The following is a 19,289-nucleotide window of genomic DNA, read 5'->3' as shown; positions in this document are numbered from 1 at the left end:
CCAATATGATGATGTCTTATAAATATGTCATATATAGATAACAGGTTAAAAAAATTTGGATTTGCGATTTATATTTATAGGTACTTCGGAAAAATTGCTTCACCTTTGTCATGGTAAATTTTGTATCTTTATGAAGTGATTTTTAAAAAATTTCAATGCAACTAAGAATATAATACTATATTATACTTTTATCTAAAATATATACATTTTTACAACACTAACAGTATTTTTGATGTATTCCAATATATATTTCTTCTTCAATCACAAAACGTTGAATAGTGTGACGCCATAAATACAGTCTGGAAAAATGAAACATTTCAGTGAAACCTTCAAATAAATTTCAAGAAAAGTAATAAAATTTGGATTAATTAAATTTGATTAAATATGGGAAGATGACATCTATCTAAAATAATTCAGAAGTAATTTACCATTTCCTACCAATGTTACTTGAATCCAGATTTGAAAAACATTGAAAACAATATTAATGAAAATTATTAAAGGAAATTTTTGACCCACTTCAAGGTTTTTGTTCTATTTTGTAATATATCTTTGTTAACCATTTTTTATTTACTATTTCAGTAGATTCTAATTTCTTGGAAATATGTTACATATATAAAATGTATGTAAGGATGATATAAGCCAACATATATTTACAAAACTCTTGCAAATTTTTTTTTTTGAAAATTTGTATACGAGAATTTTTCGAGGAGTTTGTTTCAGTTAAAATATGTATGAATGTAAGTAAAAATGTCTTAATTGGTAAAAAATAAATTACACTTTCAGCTTTATATTAAAAAAAATTAAATGGGGTGGTTAGAGACTGACGCAAAAATAGACTATCTCGTAAATTGATTAACTAACTTTTTTCAAATGGTAACGCCAGTGGATTCTATGCTAATACATAATTAGTGTTTACCATCTTATTGGAACAGTTTCTACACAAACTTGTAAAAACTGGAATTTTTGTTAATTAGAGATTTTGAATAAGTAGGAAACAGATGCTGATATTTCTAATAATAATATGGTAATTCAATTTTTTACAATACAGTTTCAATGCAGTCGTAAACTTGCCCTACTTTATAGCATAAAATCTGTTAGCGCTGAGAAACATTTACAAAAAGCGAATTACACAATTTTATAGTAGTCATCAATTTCATTGAAAATTTTTAAAAAGAGTTATGAAGCTTCGGACATTAAGTGTAGCAAATTCTAATGCTTTTGGATCTGACTCTGTCAAAAATTTTTTTTTATTGGAAAAATTTTCAAAAAAATTTAATCATCTTTTATTGACGTCTTTCTAATCTATTCTATAAGTATTACAAATCATATTCTTTTATTTTGTGGTGTTTTAGATTAATGAAATATTTATAATGATGTATTATGTCTTTTATAATTTAATCTAATTTTTGTATATACCTTCATTATGACCTTCTAAAACTTGCGCCAAAAGAAAGTTTTTTGCTACTACCTCTGTTTCTATTGCTTTAATGATAACCTATAGTGAAAATTGCTTAGGGACAAATTTCATTTCAAATTTTGCTATAAAGAATAAGGTCAAGCATGAATATTTGGAAATACTACCCTGAACTCTCAATTACTTATGGGTTAATACATTGTTTTGAATAAAATTTTACAAATTTTTAAAATATTCATTTAATCATACTTAGCTTTGTATAATTAGAAATTAGAAATATATAAGATACTATCTTGATATTTTAATTTATTAAAAGCAAATTTTTAGTAGAAATATAAAAAAGTTTTTAAATAATTATTTTCTATCACAATTATAACTGGGAAGACAGACCCCTGTAAAACAACCTTTTCCTGTGACGTTCATACGAATGAATATAATGCAAAAAAATTCCTGAATGTCCAGAAGAAAATGACATTTTACTTAAAATTTATAGATTTTCATTGTAATTCAACATAAATTGATATGATTAATGATTTTAATTTGGATTTTATTTCATCTTGACGTTTCGCTTCTGACTAGACTTTTAATAAATTCTATAACATATAAAACAAAATTTTTGTTAAAATTATTGATTTTTAATGTCAAAAAAATAATTGGGTTTTGGTCTGCAAACGCCTCTTAAGTTTTTAAGTTATGTCCTATAAAAAAATATAAGACCCAAGCCTAACTAATTCAACTAGGAACGATGACATTAGAGGACAAACCAATATAGTAAAAATTAATAACAAGAAAAGTGAACCTTTCAAAACACAACAAGGATTAAGATAAGGCGACCCCCTATCAACGGTACCATTTAATCTAACTTTGGAAAGCATAATAAGAAAAACCAGTATCAACACAAAGGGCATGATATTTAACAAAAGTCGTCAATGCTTAGCTTATGCTGATGATGTGGCGTTAATAGCAAGAAACAGAAGAAAGGTTGGAGAAACCACAAAACAACTAATAACAGCAACATAAGAGATAGGCCTACACTTCAATAATGATAAAACAAAGTTTACGGATATAGAATAAATATGGAAGAAAGACAAACAACAATTTCAAGATACATAAACAAAATGAGACGTTAATAAAATTCGAGGAAGTATATGTTTATATAATACACACACTTTATATTTGGATTCCCTTCTCATGATTTAACTGCATCAAACCAAGCTCATCTGTTCCTGTATAAGCTAGATGTGGTTGGTGACCATAATTCTGAAGAATGTACAGAACACATTCCCTCTGGACTTGCAAATAGTCTATGTTAGAACCTAACCGCCTATGCAATAACCAATCCTTAAACCATACAAACATTTATTACACAAAAAATAAGGCCACCCATTTTTTGGACATTATTCCAATACTATACGAGTATGTGCGTATGAATTGGTCGATCAAATAGATTCCTTCCATATGAATTAAGACTCATTTGAATCGAGATTCTTTTTGAAATATGTAATCGCCCTAAAAAAATGTTTAATGATGAAATGAATGTTTAACCTGTAGAGGAAATTTTCTATAATTTACTTTATTTCCATGTAATGTCCCTATTCTCGAAGGAGTTTTTTGTTAAGTTTATTCAATTTATGTTCTCAATATTTCATTAATATAAATTTTTTTGCCCATATTTTCGTTGTAAAATTGAATTCGGCCTGTAGATAATAGAGATTTAGCAAAATACGAAAAAGTTTCTCCTGAAAAGAAGCAGTAACTTAAGTTGCATCAAAATTCGAACAAAATTTTATTTTTTGACCATAGTAAAAGAAGGGATTCCTGAATATGACACTAATACTTCGGTTAGAAAGTAAATATTTTTCTTTTTCTACAATAAAGTCAAAGAGGTAACTGACAAAAAAGTTAATTACCCAAACCCAACTCACTTTCACTCTAAGTCACATGATATTTTCAACTAAACTAATTGTTAATTATTTACCCTCACCTTTTCAACATTAACAGTTTGTCAAAAAAAAATTCTCAGAAAATTCTGATTAAATAACATTTCTGCACTTTTTGCAGATAGTTTTTTCCACTGAAAAAATGTAGTTAAAAATACTTCAACAGCTATTTTTTTTAGGAAATTTAATACTTTACAAAGTTGTATTCATAGTAAAATTTATCATTTTCTACCGCTTTTTGTTTGCAATAAAATTATGGAGTAACTCCAATATGCTGTATATTACCGTACTTGTACATGAATTTGAGCGTTTGAATAAATCTATTTTTTTAAATTCGTGAATTTAATGCTATTAAACAAAAAGCTTAACAAAACCACGTTTTAAATTTATTCCTATAGTATTCTAACGCTATCTATGAGCAACCTGAGAGGGCTTACTTTTTAGATGACTTTACTATCAAGCTCTGAGTGATTAGCAAGCTTCAAAAGGTGAGACAACGACAACTACTTCTTATCACTGTCAATGTTTGAAGATCAAGGACGAAATTATGAAGCTAACAATGAGAGAGTAACTATTCATATTGTGGCTGTCTAGATAGTTACAATATTTCTTAAAAACATTCTATTCGATTAATATCAGTTATACCAGAAGCGGGAGTTCACCCTGGCGCTTTAATTTTGAACAAAATGTAATTCAATGAATACCTATCGAAATTTATAAGAGAAGCTGTTTTACGAATGAAACGAGTATTTGGAGAGATTGAAGTTGGTCCGGCGGTAGTGCATTGATCTGATTGTTTTTCTCACAAAAAGGTCGACAAAGTACCAATTATAGTTAAAAGTAATACCATAGGTGTACCAGCATTACTAGATGGGAAAGTAATTACAAAGACACAAGCAATTTTCAATGCGGTTCAAGAATGGGGATTAATTGGTAATATCAAAGCAGTTTGTTGCGATCCAACTAACTCAAATCTGGGTTGTCGAAGTGGAGCAGTGATCATTTGCGAAAATACTAGGGACTGATGGGCCAAATGTTCCATTGTTTAAGAAGTTACAGGAAAATTGGAGTACTCTCTATAAAACCAAATACAAGAATTGTTTAGCAGGACATAAAATTTCTCAAATGTTATTAAAAAAGGTTGGAGAAACAAATACCAAAGTTCAATAGTTTTTGTGTTCACTTTACCTCTTGATGACTTCAAAGAGCTCTTATAATTACACAGAAAGTTTCCAGACAAGATGAAAACTTATTAAAAAAAATATTAAAGGTAAAATAAATCAAGTTAAAACAAGGTTTATTCTAAAAATATTAAAAGATAACTTTCTACAATTAAAACCATTTTGTCTTTTTCATTTTATACTGCTACACTTTCTTTTCATCAAAGAAACCACCTCCGACAGCCACTAATTCTTTAACTACACATGGCATTTAGTTTTTCTAAAACAGTTTTTGGTATAATATTCCAAGACGTTTGAAGAGCCTTCCAAAGATCATCCAAGGAAGTGAGATTCAATTTTCTAACTTTCCGATTCAGTTCATCCTACAAAATTCTATTGGATTTAGATCCGGAGATTGTGGGGGCCACTTCATTATTTATAACTCACCACTATCTTTCTCATTTTTTAAATAGTTGAGACAAAGCTTAGATGTGTGCTTTGGGTTATTTTCTTGCTGAAACAGATACCCACGGCCAATTAGGCGCATCCCAGAAGGGTTAGTATACGTTTTTAATATGTAATGGTAACCATTTCTATCCAGGGTTTCTTTAATTCTGTAGAAATTCCCTACTTCAGTATATTAAAAACACCCCCACACCATCATGTTTAACAGTTGGAGTTATACCATCAAGGTGCATTTTTCCTGGGGATCCTCGACGAACATAAATTCTTCGCTTTTGCCCAAATATTTCGAATTTAGACTTATCAGACCACGGGACTTGTTTTCAGTATTCTACTGTCTAATCTTTATGTGCATTACTGATCCTCTGGAACCAGTAGTTTGACGCAGACATGGTGCGATACCGGTAAGGACAGTAATTAGCTTTATAATTTTTATAGTTCTATTATATAAATTATAAAAGCTTTAAGATCAATTATTAAAAGTAAAAACATGTAAGAACTTATTGTTATCATCCGTTTTGTGACCAGTTGTCGTGTTAAAGAGTTTTTGTGTCAGGTAGCTTACTATTTTTTACACATTTAGATACAAACATCAAACAACATGAAAACTTCATAATGCTTCATTAGTATGAATGCTATTTTGAAATAAAAAAAACTAAATATATTGTTAGAAAAAAACAATTTAGCTACAGAAATACTAATTAATTTTTTTGAATGCTATTAAAGCAAGATAAACACATTGCATTGGTTATCCAGGACATTCATTGCAGTAACTTGTTAATTTTGTAACCAAGTTACTAAGGTATGTAGAACTCTTAGGAATAGTGGTTTCTTCGTGTACTACTAGAGTAACAAGTAACTCCCGGGCCAATCATCGTCCAAACTCCATTATAGACAATTTTGAAGAAGTAACCTTGTTATAGATAATCCAACCGTTTACAATAGCTGTTCAGAGTAATAATTCAAAGCATAATATTCGGTACCATTTGAAAGATTTTCTTAATATGGAATGATAAGAACTCATCTGATTGCTAAAATCTACTCCTTTTTCTGCGTTATTGTAATCATAGATTGTTTTTGGTTCAAGTATAGGCTCCCCCTGCTAGCTTTCTTTTGGTTTAAAAGTGGTTGTATAAGTTGAATCAGTACATTAGAACGGGCCGTTTGTCCATCCATCTTATAATACGTATGGTGGTGTTCTGATTACCACAAATTTCTCCCTTTTTCATTTTTTTGGTAGTGTTTTGGGATTTCTCTTTTGTTGGACTGCAGGGTTCCACAATAAATTATTTGATTTTTTAACACTGATCTGGCTAAAGATAAACTAGAATAATAATTATCAGCATATAAGTAGCGATAGTGGGCATGTTCTAACTTAACACTATCAATTAGATCGTACACTATCTGTTCACTCTGGGAAGATCCTGCGTCAGTAGTCGTATTTTTACCACGATAAACGATTATGTATTTAGTATATCCATCCAATGTACATAATTTATATAACTTAATTCCATATGCATGAGTTTTATTGGGACGACATTGTTTTATTTGGAGACTCCCTTGATAAGGCACTATACTTTTATCGACTACTAAAATTCGTCCTGGAGTCAATGCAGTTTGAAAATTTCTATTCCATACTTTCAAAAGTTCATATAACTTAAAGAGGCGATCATCTTTATTACACTGTTCATTATTACATGAAATGAATGCAGCAGAACATGGGATCTTTTGACCAATACAAATTTATTGCAGAACCATCCACTAATCCCATAACTATACATATTGAGAAAAATCGCTTAAGTTCAGGTATGTCGCAGTCAATCCAAGAACTTAAACGTGATTTTGACTGATGTACATTTAATAACATTTACCTAGCAAACCTATTTGTTTCTTCAACGATATTTTGGAAAAGATCATCTGTTACGAATAACTTGTAAGCGTATAAAGGTTTTTTTATTTCTTCAAAATTAACATTTAATTTAGGCGAGTATTGGTATTGTTTCCATTCATCAGACTCATTACCACTCCCATCTATATCATGCTACTCATTTTCATCATCATTTGCAGATTCCGATATATACTCATATTCATTTTCTTTCTCAATATTATCATTGAATAAATCACTGGTACTTACATCACTACCCGATTCATCAGAAAAAATTGGTCTTTGGCGCACATTTACCACACTTTGCTTATCTTCGTTATATTGTTTATTTTCAGCTAAGGTAAACGGTTCGTTACAATCTACACTTTTTGTGTTATTTGTATTAGGTTTTTGAGTTAGAAACATTATTTTTTCAACACGAGATGATATTTTCAGCATACACACAGACGTAAACTATACATGTACCGGTCCCCCAAGACTGTTTCCGCACCAGATTAACAAATTGTAATGTCTGTGCGTTACAGGTACATTTTGTCCTTTTAAAAATGATCTCAATACTCAGTTACGTAAAATGCTATCTTTAGCATTTGAAACGAACCAAAATTAACGAAGATATGCTTTTAGCAAATCTTAAATATTTGTAATTTTCATATTCCCCACTACATTAATGAACGGTAACGCAGCCAACCTGTTAAATGGTCTGGAAATTATTAATAATCTGCAAATAGTAAATAGTTTAGCCGAAAGAACTGTTCAATTAACATAAGATTAAATCAATAGATTAACTACTCAAGAAGATCAAGTTGTAAGTGAATATAGAGTCAAATATCCTACTGCAATACAAAATGTTTGACAAAAAAATTGTAGAAATGAGAAAAGTACTATAAATGTTTTGATATTATTATTTATAAGCAAATATACTTTATTTTGGATCCAGCTTTTGCATTTCCTTATTTTATGACCCATCTGTATGCGTTTAGTTTGATATAAATTAATATTATGATGGAAATTAGAAAAAAAATGATGAATTTACCTATGAATACAACTTTATCCTTCGATAACTTTCAAACAGTAAATCTTATTGAAACAAGCATTCAGATCTTTTTTGTAGAGCGTTAAATTTCCTACAAGAAAAAGTTGTTCAAGTATTATTAGCTACATCTGTTTCAGTAGAAAAAAATTAACTGCAAAAATCCATGTCATTTAAATGGGAAATGTATTATGTTTTAGGAGCAGGTTAATGTGAAAGTTGAGAGCTGATTTGATTCTGATTTTTTATTTAGGTCGTAGGCCAAAAATTCGAGGGGCGTTTGCAGACCAAAACCCAATTTGGGAAATTCTTCAACCTGATTCAATATTCGTCCAATTTTTATATTTTTATATGAAATATTGGTGATAAGTGGTTATTGAATCGCCAAGTTTGTTATGAAAGACTCTTCTTCTTCTTAATAAGAATAATACGAATCACTCATTTTTTTGGTTATGGAAGATGCGTGATTTAGAAATAAGATGATTTCTATAATTCACAACTTAAACAACAGATGAAGAAAAAGCAACAAAAATGTGATTATTAAAGCTAACCCTATAATAATTCAAAGGAACTAACATCAAGATTAAAGTGGTTCTCTACATGTTGTTCAAATTCTTCAAATTTGACTTCTTTTCTAAAATGTTTGTTACAAATGGGGCAAATTTTTTCAACATCAACTGGAAGTGATTGGGTAAGAGATGACTGTTTTTCTTCTTCTACAAAACTATTAGTTTCAGTACTTTTATCGACCCCAATTCTGGGAATATCATCTGTAGATGTAGTCTGTTCTAATTTGATTTGTTTTCTAGTATCACAGTTTTTACATTTCATTTGTTCTGAAAAAGAAAGTATAAAATATATTATATACACTTCCAAACAACATTATCGCAGTAGTATAATATTTCAATCTCAAAAAGTATTAACAAATTTAAACAAAAAACTTACTATATGGAGGCAGATCAAAACTTCAAAAATATATAATTGATGTATTTTCTAATTCTAGCTAGTATTGTAGGAAAAATATATTTAAAAATGTACAAAAAGGTCTTTGAAACAAAACTTAAAAAGCAATGAAAATGTCTATTTTAATACTAAATATATTCGTGGTAGAAATCCATGGATAACTTCACATGGGTCTTTAAAAGATTATTTGTAATTCAAATTTTACTTACTTGCTGACAAGCACTCCATTTGCTTGACACTTTTGCGAAGTGCATTTCTTTGTAGTAAAACTTCTTCCTTAAGTTGTTTTAATGAATCTAACACATAGTTTATTTCATCATATACTTCTTCTTCTACATTTTCCTCAAAATTGAATCCAAAGGAATCTGTAATAATGTCATCAGCTCCACATTGGAAATTTTCTATTTCTGTACACATTTTCTCAAGTTCAATCTTTTGTTTGGAAAAATTATCTGTCAACTTCAATGAAATATTTTCAAGCTCCATACTCAAATTCTCATTAACTTCCAAATTTTTCTGAGAATGTTTTATTACAGGATTACTTTGAGTGAATGTTTTAGACCTAATAAATGAAAACTTAATATTTTGTGTACAACCACTACATCCAAGAGACCAAAGATAAACTAAGTCTATTTTAGATGATTTAGTTATTGACCTAAATCAATATTCAGAATTAATTTTCTGACAAGCATTTTGATCACCATATTACTGTCAGAGACTAAAGATAAACTCAGTTTAGCTGAGAGTGCAATTGTGAGTGTTGATGATGTTATAAAGTTAATAAATAAATATCTTTTTGCTTATAAATAGTCTTAATTTTAGGTTTCTTCTGATTGAAAATTAGTTTTTAAAATACGTAAAAATATTTTGTTTGCCATCAAAATAATTTTCTATCAGAAGAGATCCAAAACCAAGACAATTTATCAACAAAACATATAAAAAGGTCTACAATTGAAATAAATACCTATAACAAATCATTTTTCTCTTGTTTCATATGGAATTGCACAATCAATGACTTATATACTTATTTGGTTTAATATGAATTCAATACATATGGATATACAGTAGAACCTCTATAAGTTGAATCTCCCTAAGTCGAAAAACTCCTGAACTCGAAGAAAAGTTCCGTTCCCTTCCCTTCAAGCCTTAAAACCTCCATTGCTCGAAATTTTACCCTCTATAAGTCGAAATAATTATTGAGTCTCTACATGGTATTTCTATACACATTTTACCTCCATAACTCGAACACATAAAGTGAAACCTCTGCATCTCAAATATAAAATTGTTACTGTACCTAAGTATCTTATAAGGATTATCAATTCTATGAAATGGTTATGGAATTTACAGTTGACATCAGATTTTCTGTGGGCCGTTGTAAAATTATCAGACTTAGTTTGGATTTACTGGAACTAACATCAACTTCAATGGTTGTTCACAAATAAAAATTGAGAAAAAATGAGTGTAAAACATAAACTGAGAACACTAAGTCTTGCTGAAAAATTACAAGTGCTCGAAGCAGTTAAGATTTGTCAAAATAAGAAGGACGTTGCAAAGCAATTTGGTATACCGTTAAGTACACTTTCAACAATTATAAAAAATGAAGAAGATATTAGAGAAAAAATAGAGAGTGCCCAAAGTTTATCTTGCAAAAGACGACGAACTCCAGAGTTTCCAGGTTTGGGAGAATGTTTATTACAATGGTTTAAGCAGTGTCGTCATGAAAATATAAGCATAGTGGACCTTTGTTACATGAAAAGGCTGAAATGTTTTCAAAGTCATTAGGATTTCATGATTTTAGAGCAAGTAACGGATGGCTGGAGAAGTTTAAACGGAGGCACGACCTTGTGTTCAAAAAAGTTTGTGGGGAAAGTGCAAGTGTTAATATTGGTACTTGTTACAAATGGGTGAGTGAAAGATTGAAAAGCTTGTTATGTGATTACTAGCCTGAAAATATTTTTAATGCCGATGAGACGGGATTATTTGAAGCAAAAAAAATTTTTTTTGTATAAATATTCATTAAATATATATGTTTATTATTTATGTAACTTAAATTTGAATGCTCGTACTTGACTTTTTCCTTTCTGCATTTCCCCTCCCTAACTCCGAATCCAGTGCCCCCTAAGTCAAAATCCTCTATTACTGAAAAACTCTCTAACTCAAATTTTTTTGCGTTTCCCCTGGAGTCGACTTAAAGAGGTTCTAATGTATTTGAAATAATACTTTCATTTTCAAATTAGATAATACTTCATGTAAAAGAAGCTTAATCTTTACCTTTTCATAAAAAATAGAAGTTAATATAATGTTTATTTTCCTTTAATTGAAGATTGCAATTAAATTTAGAATTACTGCAAAAACTGTAGTATGGTAGGATTCTTGGGATGGAATAATTATATGATTCTAGAGGATTTACTTCAAACACAAACAAATTTTCAAATCCTCAAAAAAGAGAATTAGTTGCATATAGGGAATGCAACTATAAATTAAATCAATACCTTGAAAAGGTTGGTTATATCCATATACAAAGGGGAATAACAAAATTGCAGATAAAATACGATACCTTAGTAAGGTTGGAGGACTTGTATGCTGATTTAATGTTTCATTTATTTTGTGAAATTGTTCGTTTAAATTATTATTCATTTTTATTAATTTTCCTAACTTATTCCACAACTCTTGATTTTCAGATGTTACCATTTTAACACGTTCGTTCAAATGATCTTTCTGTTCAGTTATTTCAGTTAAATCCTTTTTCAGTTTACCTATTTCTGTAAGGGAAATATCGGCTTCTTCATTATGAATACATTTAGTACGAAGAATAACATTTTCTTGTTCCAAAAGTTGAAGTCTTTGTTGTAATGTTTTGCATCTATCCTTCAGTGTATGAACTGCTATTTGAATTGCATAATGTGCACCAACTGATTCTTCCATTATTGTTCATTTGCTAATATTTCACTGTTTAATTATTTGTTTTTATCAAACATATGAAATATGATTTGATTATTTGTCAAGTGGAACGTTTATTCATCTTTTATTTATATTGTTGATTTTGACATTTTGACATTTGAAAACAAAATTTGCAGAACAATCAAAATCGTTCTACACACCAACTATTTCAATACACATATCATACCCTGAGAGTAATTCTGGGATTGACTATATCTGTGAATTCTGCAGAGGTTTGCTTTTTTACGAACATGTGTAAGTGAAAAACCGAAAATTGTCAGTGTCTTCGTATACTAACAGAAAAATGTTGATTAAATCAACATACGATATTTATAGTTTCATTTTTTCAGTTTTCTACAGAATTTGTTCTATTCTGCTATATTTGCGGGAATTGTGAAAGACATATTTTCTTCGTAGTTTAGTAAGTTATTTGAACTATGGTACACCGTATTCCTATAATTTCATAAAAATAGTTTGACATTGACACTTCCTATGTATTTAATTCTGTGGTTTGTGTTTATGCACACTAATGAGTACTTAATCAACAGAATATACCAGGGTATGTAACCACTATATTTTTGATATAATATAAACAAAAACGCTCATTTGTCTTAGTTCATAGTAATATTCAGTGTATAACAAGACACATTATTGGGACTCATTTTAATCTTTTTACTAAATCAATACTAATGGCTAGTATTACTATTGAAAAAACTAAATATGAGTGTGCTCAAGTTCCCAAACGATGGCAAAGAGACGATGTTTTACGTAAAACGGGTATAACTGTGGGAAAAGTTGATTTATATTATGGAAGAGGAGTCAGAAATGACGGTTCACTTGTTCCTCCTATAAGGCAGACTGCTAGTATTTTCAAACAACCAGTAACAGTGTACAAATTACAGGAAAGTAAAGTTAAGAATGATTATAAAAATGGCAATCAAGAAAAGCCCAAACAATTAATATGGGAGAAAAGATTAGAAGGCTTAAGAGCCTGTGACATGGATGGTTTTGAGTTTGAAGCAATGGAATTACCTAAAGGTTAGTAGTGATTATAAAGGCAATATAGGTAAATGAAGTTTTTATTTTTGCTTAAGAGAAATATTTTTTATTCTCATGTAGTTATAAATATTTGATTGTGCATATTTATGGCTATATGCTTTCATAAGTTCTAGGTACAAAAAAATTTCCTTCCATTCATTTTTGCTTGACATCAATTATGAATACTAATATTAATAATGTATACTAGATAGGTATTGTTGAAATTAAAAAATGTTTACCTAACTTACATGGAAAATTAAACTTTTCTAACTAAAATATGCGCTTTATAACTATGAAACAGTAATGTGGGTACTCTCTTAACACAGGGAATATCATAAATACAATACATCAAAAAATACAAAATCAAATACTTGAGAAGGCTTTTCACATGGGAAATTGCATGTATAAGTATAAGACATTCAAAAATGTAACTACCGTGGAAACTCAATTATTGGACAATACTTACTTCTTGGGCATCAATCTAGAGTTTCTACTTTATGTAAGTACTTTTGTACTATTCTAGTCACATCTACAATAAAAAAAGTTCTTCTCATACAAAGAGTTCATATGTTACCACATATTGTCTTAACATATTTGTTATGCACTGAACTGCTGCAAGTTACTGAATCACAACTAACTAACTCCGTGCAGCCCTCCAGACTATCATCATAACCATAATGCTTCCTCTTCCATAACTTGATACTCTTACATTCTTCCATTGGGTACCATCAGTCGCTACAAAGTCCATACACTCTACTACAGCAGTAGTCCCTAAAATGGAACAAATCATGAATTATCACTAAATTAAATATTGCCTTATTGATGTTCATCCTAGTTTCAGTGTTATTGAACAAACTGAAGATGTTGATTCTGATATTGTAGGGTATCTAGACTATTTTACTAATTATGTTTACTGGCAAAAGTAACAGTAGATTATGCCTCTTCAAAGCAAACTACCACTTGAACTTGTGGCAAACATAGTTCTACAAGTGCTATAGCAGCAGCACATTCAGAAGCTGAAATATTTATATTTTAATAGGTGTTTTGCATCATTTTCACTTATATAACTCTATGAACATATAAAGCAAATTCACTATTTTCTCAATATTGTAAAAATACAACTTTTTATATATCCACTATAAAAAAGTGTCATAAAGATTGTGATAATTCATTGGCATCAGCTTAAAAATTGATGTGGTCAATTTTTCAATAACATAAAATAATTTATTTAAAAGTTTGGTTGCTCTTATGTATTACTTTATGTATATGACATTATCTTTGTTTAGGACTAAAACCAGTGGGACCAAATGTCACAGAAGATACAATAATTCAAAGTGTTGCCACAGCTCTGCATGTATCTTCTCAACCAGTTACAGGTCAAACTAGTACTAAAGTACTTCTGGAGAAAAATCCAGGAGTCTTTCTCGATCCTAAACAACCATTGGTTCATGCTGTAAATATTTCAGATGATGATATCAAGAGGCAAGAAGAGAGGGTAACACTTGCAAGAAAGAAACTGCAAGATGCATTGAAATTATAATATTTAAGTTAATCATTTTATTTATTATGTCATTTTTGTACTGAAATATTTAATAATTATGTAATAAATGTACTATATTATTTATTACACATTGTCATTGTTCTGGCAAAAGTCACACCAATAGTGTTAAAATTAGTTGATCTATAGACTGAGAAAATTTACTCAGCAAGTAAAATTCACAATTTTGCCTGCTTCCTAATAATTTATCTTCAGCACTGCCTGAAACAGGAAAAACTCATTCCACTCAAGTCCACCATTAGTTATTTTTACTTGTTCTTTGACTTAATCGGTAGTCGGTAATTGGTATTATTAATACAGATTTTGTCGATTTAGCAGTTTTTCAGTATAATCTCAAATAAAAATAAAGGTACAGTGTGCCAAATGTGTTGAAATGAATTAGTAAATAATGAATGTAAATAGTAGTTCAGGTAGAATATTGTTGGCTGCATTGAATTGTGTTGAGAAGTCTAGTTCTAAATTTGTGACCGTTGAATGTGATCTCCATGTAATAATCCACAAAGAATATTGTATTATTTTGTATCTTATATTTTTTTAGCAGTAAGATATTGACACCGTAAATTATAATCATTCTTATTAGCCCTTAAGTAGTCATAGAATAGGCGTTATAAGAACATTAAATTGATTCCCATATAAATGAAATAATTTTGCCTTCTATAAGTAACAAAATTGGTGATAGTACTGCAATACAAGAGAGATCACAAATATTGATCAACAAGAGAAAATATGACTTGCACATTGAAGAATCTGGCACAGATGACAGCAACTTAGATAAAAATTATTTTTCATCGACATCTTCAAATACTTGTGATGAAAAAAAAAATGAAACAGAAGAAAGTGCTGTTAGGAACAATCGTTGTGTGATAGTATGCAATACAGTTTACAGAACTTTGAAATACTGAGTAAAAATGCCAGCATTGCATTATTGTTTCTATCGCAAGAAATATTTACAGGAGGTGTTTAAAGGTGATTCACAACGATTTCTCAATAAGCAATGTCAACTATCAGTTTGATTGTGGTATTTTAGGGTTAACCTTTACACTCTGTTGTCGCCCCTTTTTCGACCATTTCATTGTTAGGAATAAATCCGTTGTCGGCGCATTTGCGACCCGCTTGTTTCACTTAGCGCTCTTAATTCTTAGATAATCAAAAGCGTTCCAATGTGTATGATCTGCATTTTATGTTTATACAATAGTGAGTGCTTTATTTTGTTTCGTTTCGTAATTATTACGTTAAAACCCCTCGTGTAGTGAAGATGGAAGGCGAAAATTTTGATGATACTTGTGAAATAAGTGACCTGGAAGACAAACTAGATTTTGTATTGCATGTAGATGATTTGAGTGAATTTTTAGTAGTTGTTGACTTTGGGACAGATAGTGACGTTATAATAGTGAGAAAAAAGAAGAAATCAAATTATTGAATCGGATTCAGAGGAAGAAGAAGCACCACTGACTGACCGATTTTTTAGAGGCACTTGCTGACACAAATACTTATATGGATGAATAGAGAATTGAATTTGGACAGAGGCTCCGTCTTTAGACCTCGAAAACAAATCTCTATGAGTCAACGCCGTCACGAAAAAAAATGACCCCTCTCCTCCCTCAACCCCGGGAGACGCAATTCGAACAACTGAAATCTACTTTATTATTTGAGCAAGCGAAAGAATAAGAATTGCTCTTAAAAGAGTCTAGTGTATGGGATACATAAACCGTTTTTTATTTGAAATAATTAACAGTAAAAAATTGAAAAGTGAATTCCCCAAACATTTTTGTTCGAATTTTGAGAAATCTATAGCTCAGCGTGGGAAACCTGATTTTTATCATTTCAAAGATATTAGAGTTTTTGCGATTGCTTCCCTTTTTGGGGGGTTTACGTGGAGCCAAATAGTCGGAATTTTCAGATTACCACACTTGAGGGTGTGCAACTTTTTTACCTTACATAATAGCGGAAAAATGGAAAGTACGTTTTGAAGACAAAAAAATATGGGGGGCGAAATTCGTGTGAAAAAATACTGAAGTAAATTGAAAAATTTGTTTTTTTCGGAATTTTGGGACGTCACTATGCCAACGCGAAGTACCTTGACATACCATAGATACCATTCCCTCCACTTTGGGAGGGGTTCAGGAATCGCTAAATATTGAATCTGGAGCAGTAATTTTTGGAAGATCTTCCGGATTTTGAGTACTTATAATTGAATTTGGCTTGAAATATTTTTAGGATACACCCCCAATACCCCCCTGTGTAACAGTGGCCCCGAATTGCATCAGGGGGGTTGGTAGTGGTGTTTTTAGGTATATGCGTATCTTGTATATAGCTACCGAGGTGAGAAAAAAATTCTAACCTCAAAATTTGGCGTAAAGTGATTTGTATCAATCGATAGAGGAGGCCATATACAAATTGGTCACAAAAAGTTCTCGTGATTTTTCTAATTTGAATTCGCCAAATTTCGAGGATAATAATGTGTAATGGGTGTAATATCTATAAGCCTATGTACGTGATTTAATTTTTCAAACTTTTTTGGTATCTTACATATTTTCCATACCTCGCATATTTATTTTCGATATGGTAGTGGGGCATAATTTTTTTGTCCAAATAATTCGTGCCGTCTATTACAAAGTATTGGATGAAAAATCCAATAGTGATATCAGTTTCACCATAAGCCTTCAACGATGAACTGTAGAATTTTTCAAACTGTATTTTACAGAAAAGTTGGTGGACGAAATTGAATCAGAGACGTATATATACGCTACCAATAAATTACGAACAAAAACTCTGAATCAAATATGAGCGAACAGAAAATCTTGAGCGAGTTAATAAATATTTAAATGAATTAGACCACAAGCGCTCTCTGGGCATGCAGAAGAATCTTTGACTGTACATGTACGATCCAAGCGTACATCCACAAGGAATTGCGGGCTGAATCAATTTGCCATGTAAAAATCTGGGCGCAGGCCATAGGTGAATGTCCAACACATCACTAATAGTGAGCAGTGGAATGGTTCCAAGTCCACTATATTGAATAATGGAGCCACCTGGTACACAAACGGTTCTAGGAGAAATGGCTTGACCGGTACAGGTTTCTGCGGCGACGGCACCCCAAAATAAGCGAACCTTTTTCGCTTGTGGAACACACTACCCTCTTCCAAGCCGTGGTATTCGATGTGATGGAATGCGGACGTGCAATACTCAATTGACGTCACAAAAACATTGTTCTGCTCAGACAGCAGAACTGCCATTCAAGCTACAACTGCTGAAAAGGTATGCTGGAGTGTAAGAGAGTCCTTCAAAATCTGATGAGTGATGGCTGCAAGATCCAGCTCGTTTGGGTGCCCGGACACTCGGGCAACAAAGGGAACGACGAAGTGGACTCATTCGCCAGACTGGGATCGGCGAACCCATCAATGGGCCCAAAACCTATCCTTGGTGTAGCCAAAAGCACTGTCATCACGATCCTCAACATCCTTCTAGCAAGGCGGGCTCGACAGAGATGGATGGAGACGCCTGGAATGAGACAAGCGGAGGCCCATGGTGGAGGAGGAACAAACTCCAGACCACGCTATTTGGGTAAACCCCACAAACTGCCTAACGACATCAAAGGGTTCAAACCAAAGCGCTTGCCTGATCGGCTTCTCGGCTATGAAATAAATTATAATATATATAATTGATGACAAGTTTAAGCAGCTCAAAATTAGTTTTCACAAAACTGCGCACCATAATTCAGATAGGGAGATAACTCCAAATATAAATGGATGTCGGGAAGTTTTGTTAGGAAGAGTAAAAAATATCACAGCAAGTAGGTTAGGAAATGTAGATAAAAAGGAGATAGGGCAATCGCAAACAAATGAAGTTAGTATTGTTATAGATATCATTCCAGCAACAAACATAACGGAAAGATTTGACATAAAAAGTGCAGCTTTTGTATTGCCTAACATGGATGGGAGCGAGGATGCACCAAACAATTGATTGATGGAATTGAGCTCTACAGAGAAATGTTAGACAATGGTGATAAAGTCATGATTATTAAATATATTCTCAAAATTTAATTAATACAAACTCATAACACTACCGAGGCACTAATTGTCGACACGAAAAAGCACTTTCTCACGAATAAATCATCGGACATAGAAATATTGAAGATTATGCAACAAATGTAGAAAAACTTATGATGGATTTAACTTATCTTAATCTGAAAATATCCAGAGCTAAATATGAAGAAGTTGTAAATTTTTCGAATACGTATTCGGCTAATTTGCTTTATGTTCGTGGTAAATCTCAAAATTTTCTTAAGATACAATGGACGCAGTAATAATAATATTGATACTAATAGAAATTTCAAACAGAAACCCATTCTTGATCTTAAGAGATAGACATATTTTTCTTGTAGACAACAAGGCGGGAGCTTTAACAACAGGAGTAACAGTCTTATCATACTAGCGGTTTCCGAGCGGTTGCGGAGCGGAGTGGGCGCGCAACGAATTTGTAGCGAACACGCCGCGAGCGCGTAGAAGAAATGCAACGTAGTTCGTTCGAGTGTTCGTAGCGCACGATATACTCATTAACAAAATGGATTCCGAGGAGGAAACACTACTGTTGGCTTTGTTACTTGGAAGACGCCAGAGGCAAAAACGAAAGCATCTTTGGGTCGTTTTGCAAACGAATAAAAAAAATTTCGTACTTACCTGCGAATGTCAAGACCTACATTTTATAAGTTTTTGCATCTTATACAAACTGACTTGAGACATGAAGACACACATTTAAGATTATCAGTGATACCTGAAGAAAAGCACGTAATTATTGTAAGGTATGTTTTTAACATGAGTACACATGAGATTAAATTATTTCACAATAAAAGGTGGTAAGTATCCGAATTTAGGAAATTACTATTTAGAAAAAAAATCA

The 19,289-nt window shown here is 31.3% G+C and overlaps 2 protein-coding genes across 3 annotated transcripts; one reads left to right on the top strand and one right to left on the bottom strand.

Moving 5' to 3' along the window:
• Positions 1–162: 162 nt before the first annotated feature.
• Positions 163–11,979, bottom strand: LOC130448717 (protein spindle-F). Its single transcript, XM_056786200.1, has 4 exons — positions 11,412–11,979; positions 9,064–9,416; positions 8,468–8,727; positions 163–299 (listed from the first exon to the last, which is right to left on the bottom strand). The coding sequence occupies exons 1-4, from the start codon at positions 11,777–11,779 to the stop codon at positions 258–260; spliced, it is 1,023 nt and encodes a 340-aa protein (XP_056642178.1). The 5' UTR covers positions 11,780–11,979; the 3' UTR covers positions 163–257.
• A 66-nt stretch (positions 11,980–12,045) lies between these two features.
• LOC130448716 (methyl-CpG-binding domain protein 2) lies at positions 12,046–14,461 on the top strand. 2 transcript variants are annotated; one of them, XM_056786199.1, is made up of 3 exons: positions 12,087–12,832; positions 13,159–13,331; positions 14,119–14,461. In XM_056786199.1, exons 1-3 carry the CDS (start codon positions 12,484–12,486, stop codon positions 14,122–14,124), a joined length of 528 nt encoding a protein of 175 aa, XP_056642177.1. In that variant the 5' UTR covers positions 12,087–12,483; the 3' UTR covers positions 14,125–14,461. The 2 variants fall into 2 exon arrangements, with proteins under 2 accessions (XP_056642176.1, XP_056642177.1); XM_056786198.1 differs by lacking the exon at positions 13,159–13,331 and having other exon boundaries at positions 12,046–12,832; positions 14,119–14,457.
• Positions 14,462–19,289: the final 4,828 nt, after the last annotated feature.

Source organism: Diorhabda sublineata, chromosome 9, assembly GCF_026230105.1.
Source record: "Diorhabda sublineata isolate icDioSubl1.1 chromosome 9, icDioSubl1.1, whole genome shotgun sequence".
Lineage (NCBI taxonomy): Eukaryota > Metazoa > Arthropoda > Insecta > Coleoptera > Chrysomelidae > Diorhabda > Diorhabda sublineata.
Note: the sequence above shows the minus strand (reverse complement) of the source record. Positions and strands in the feature narration are given on the sequence as shown.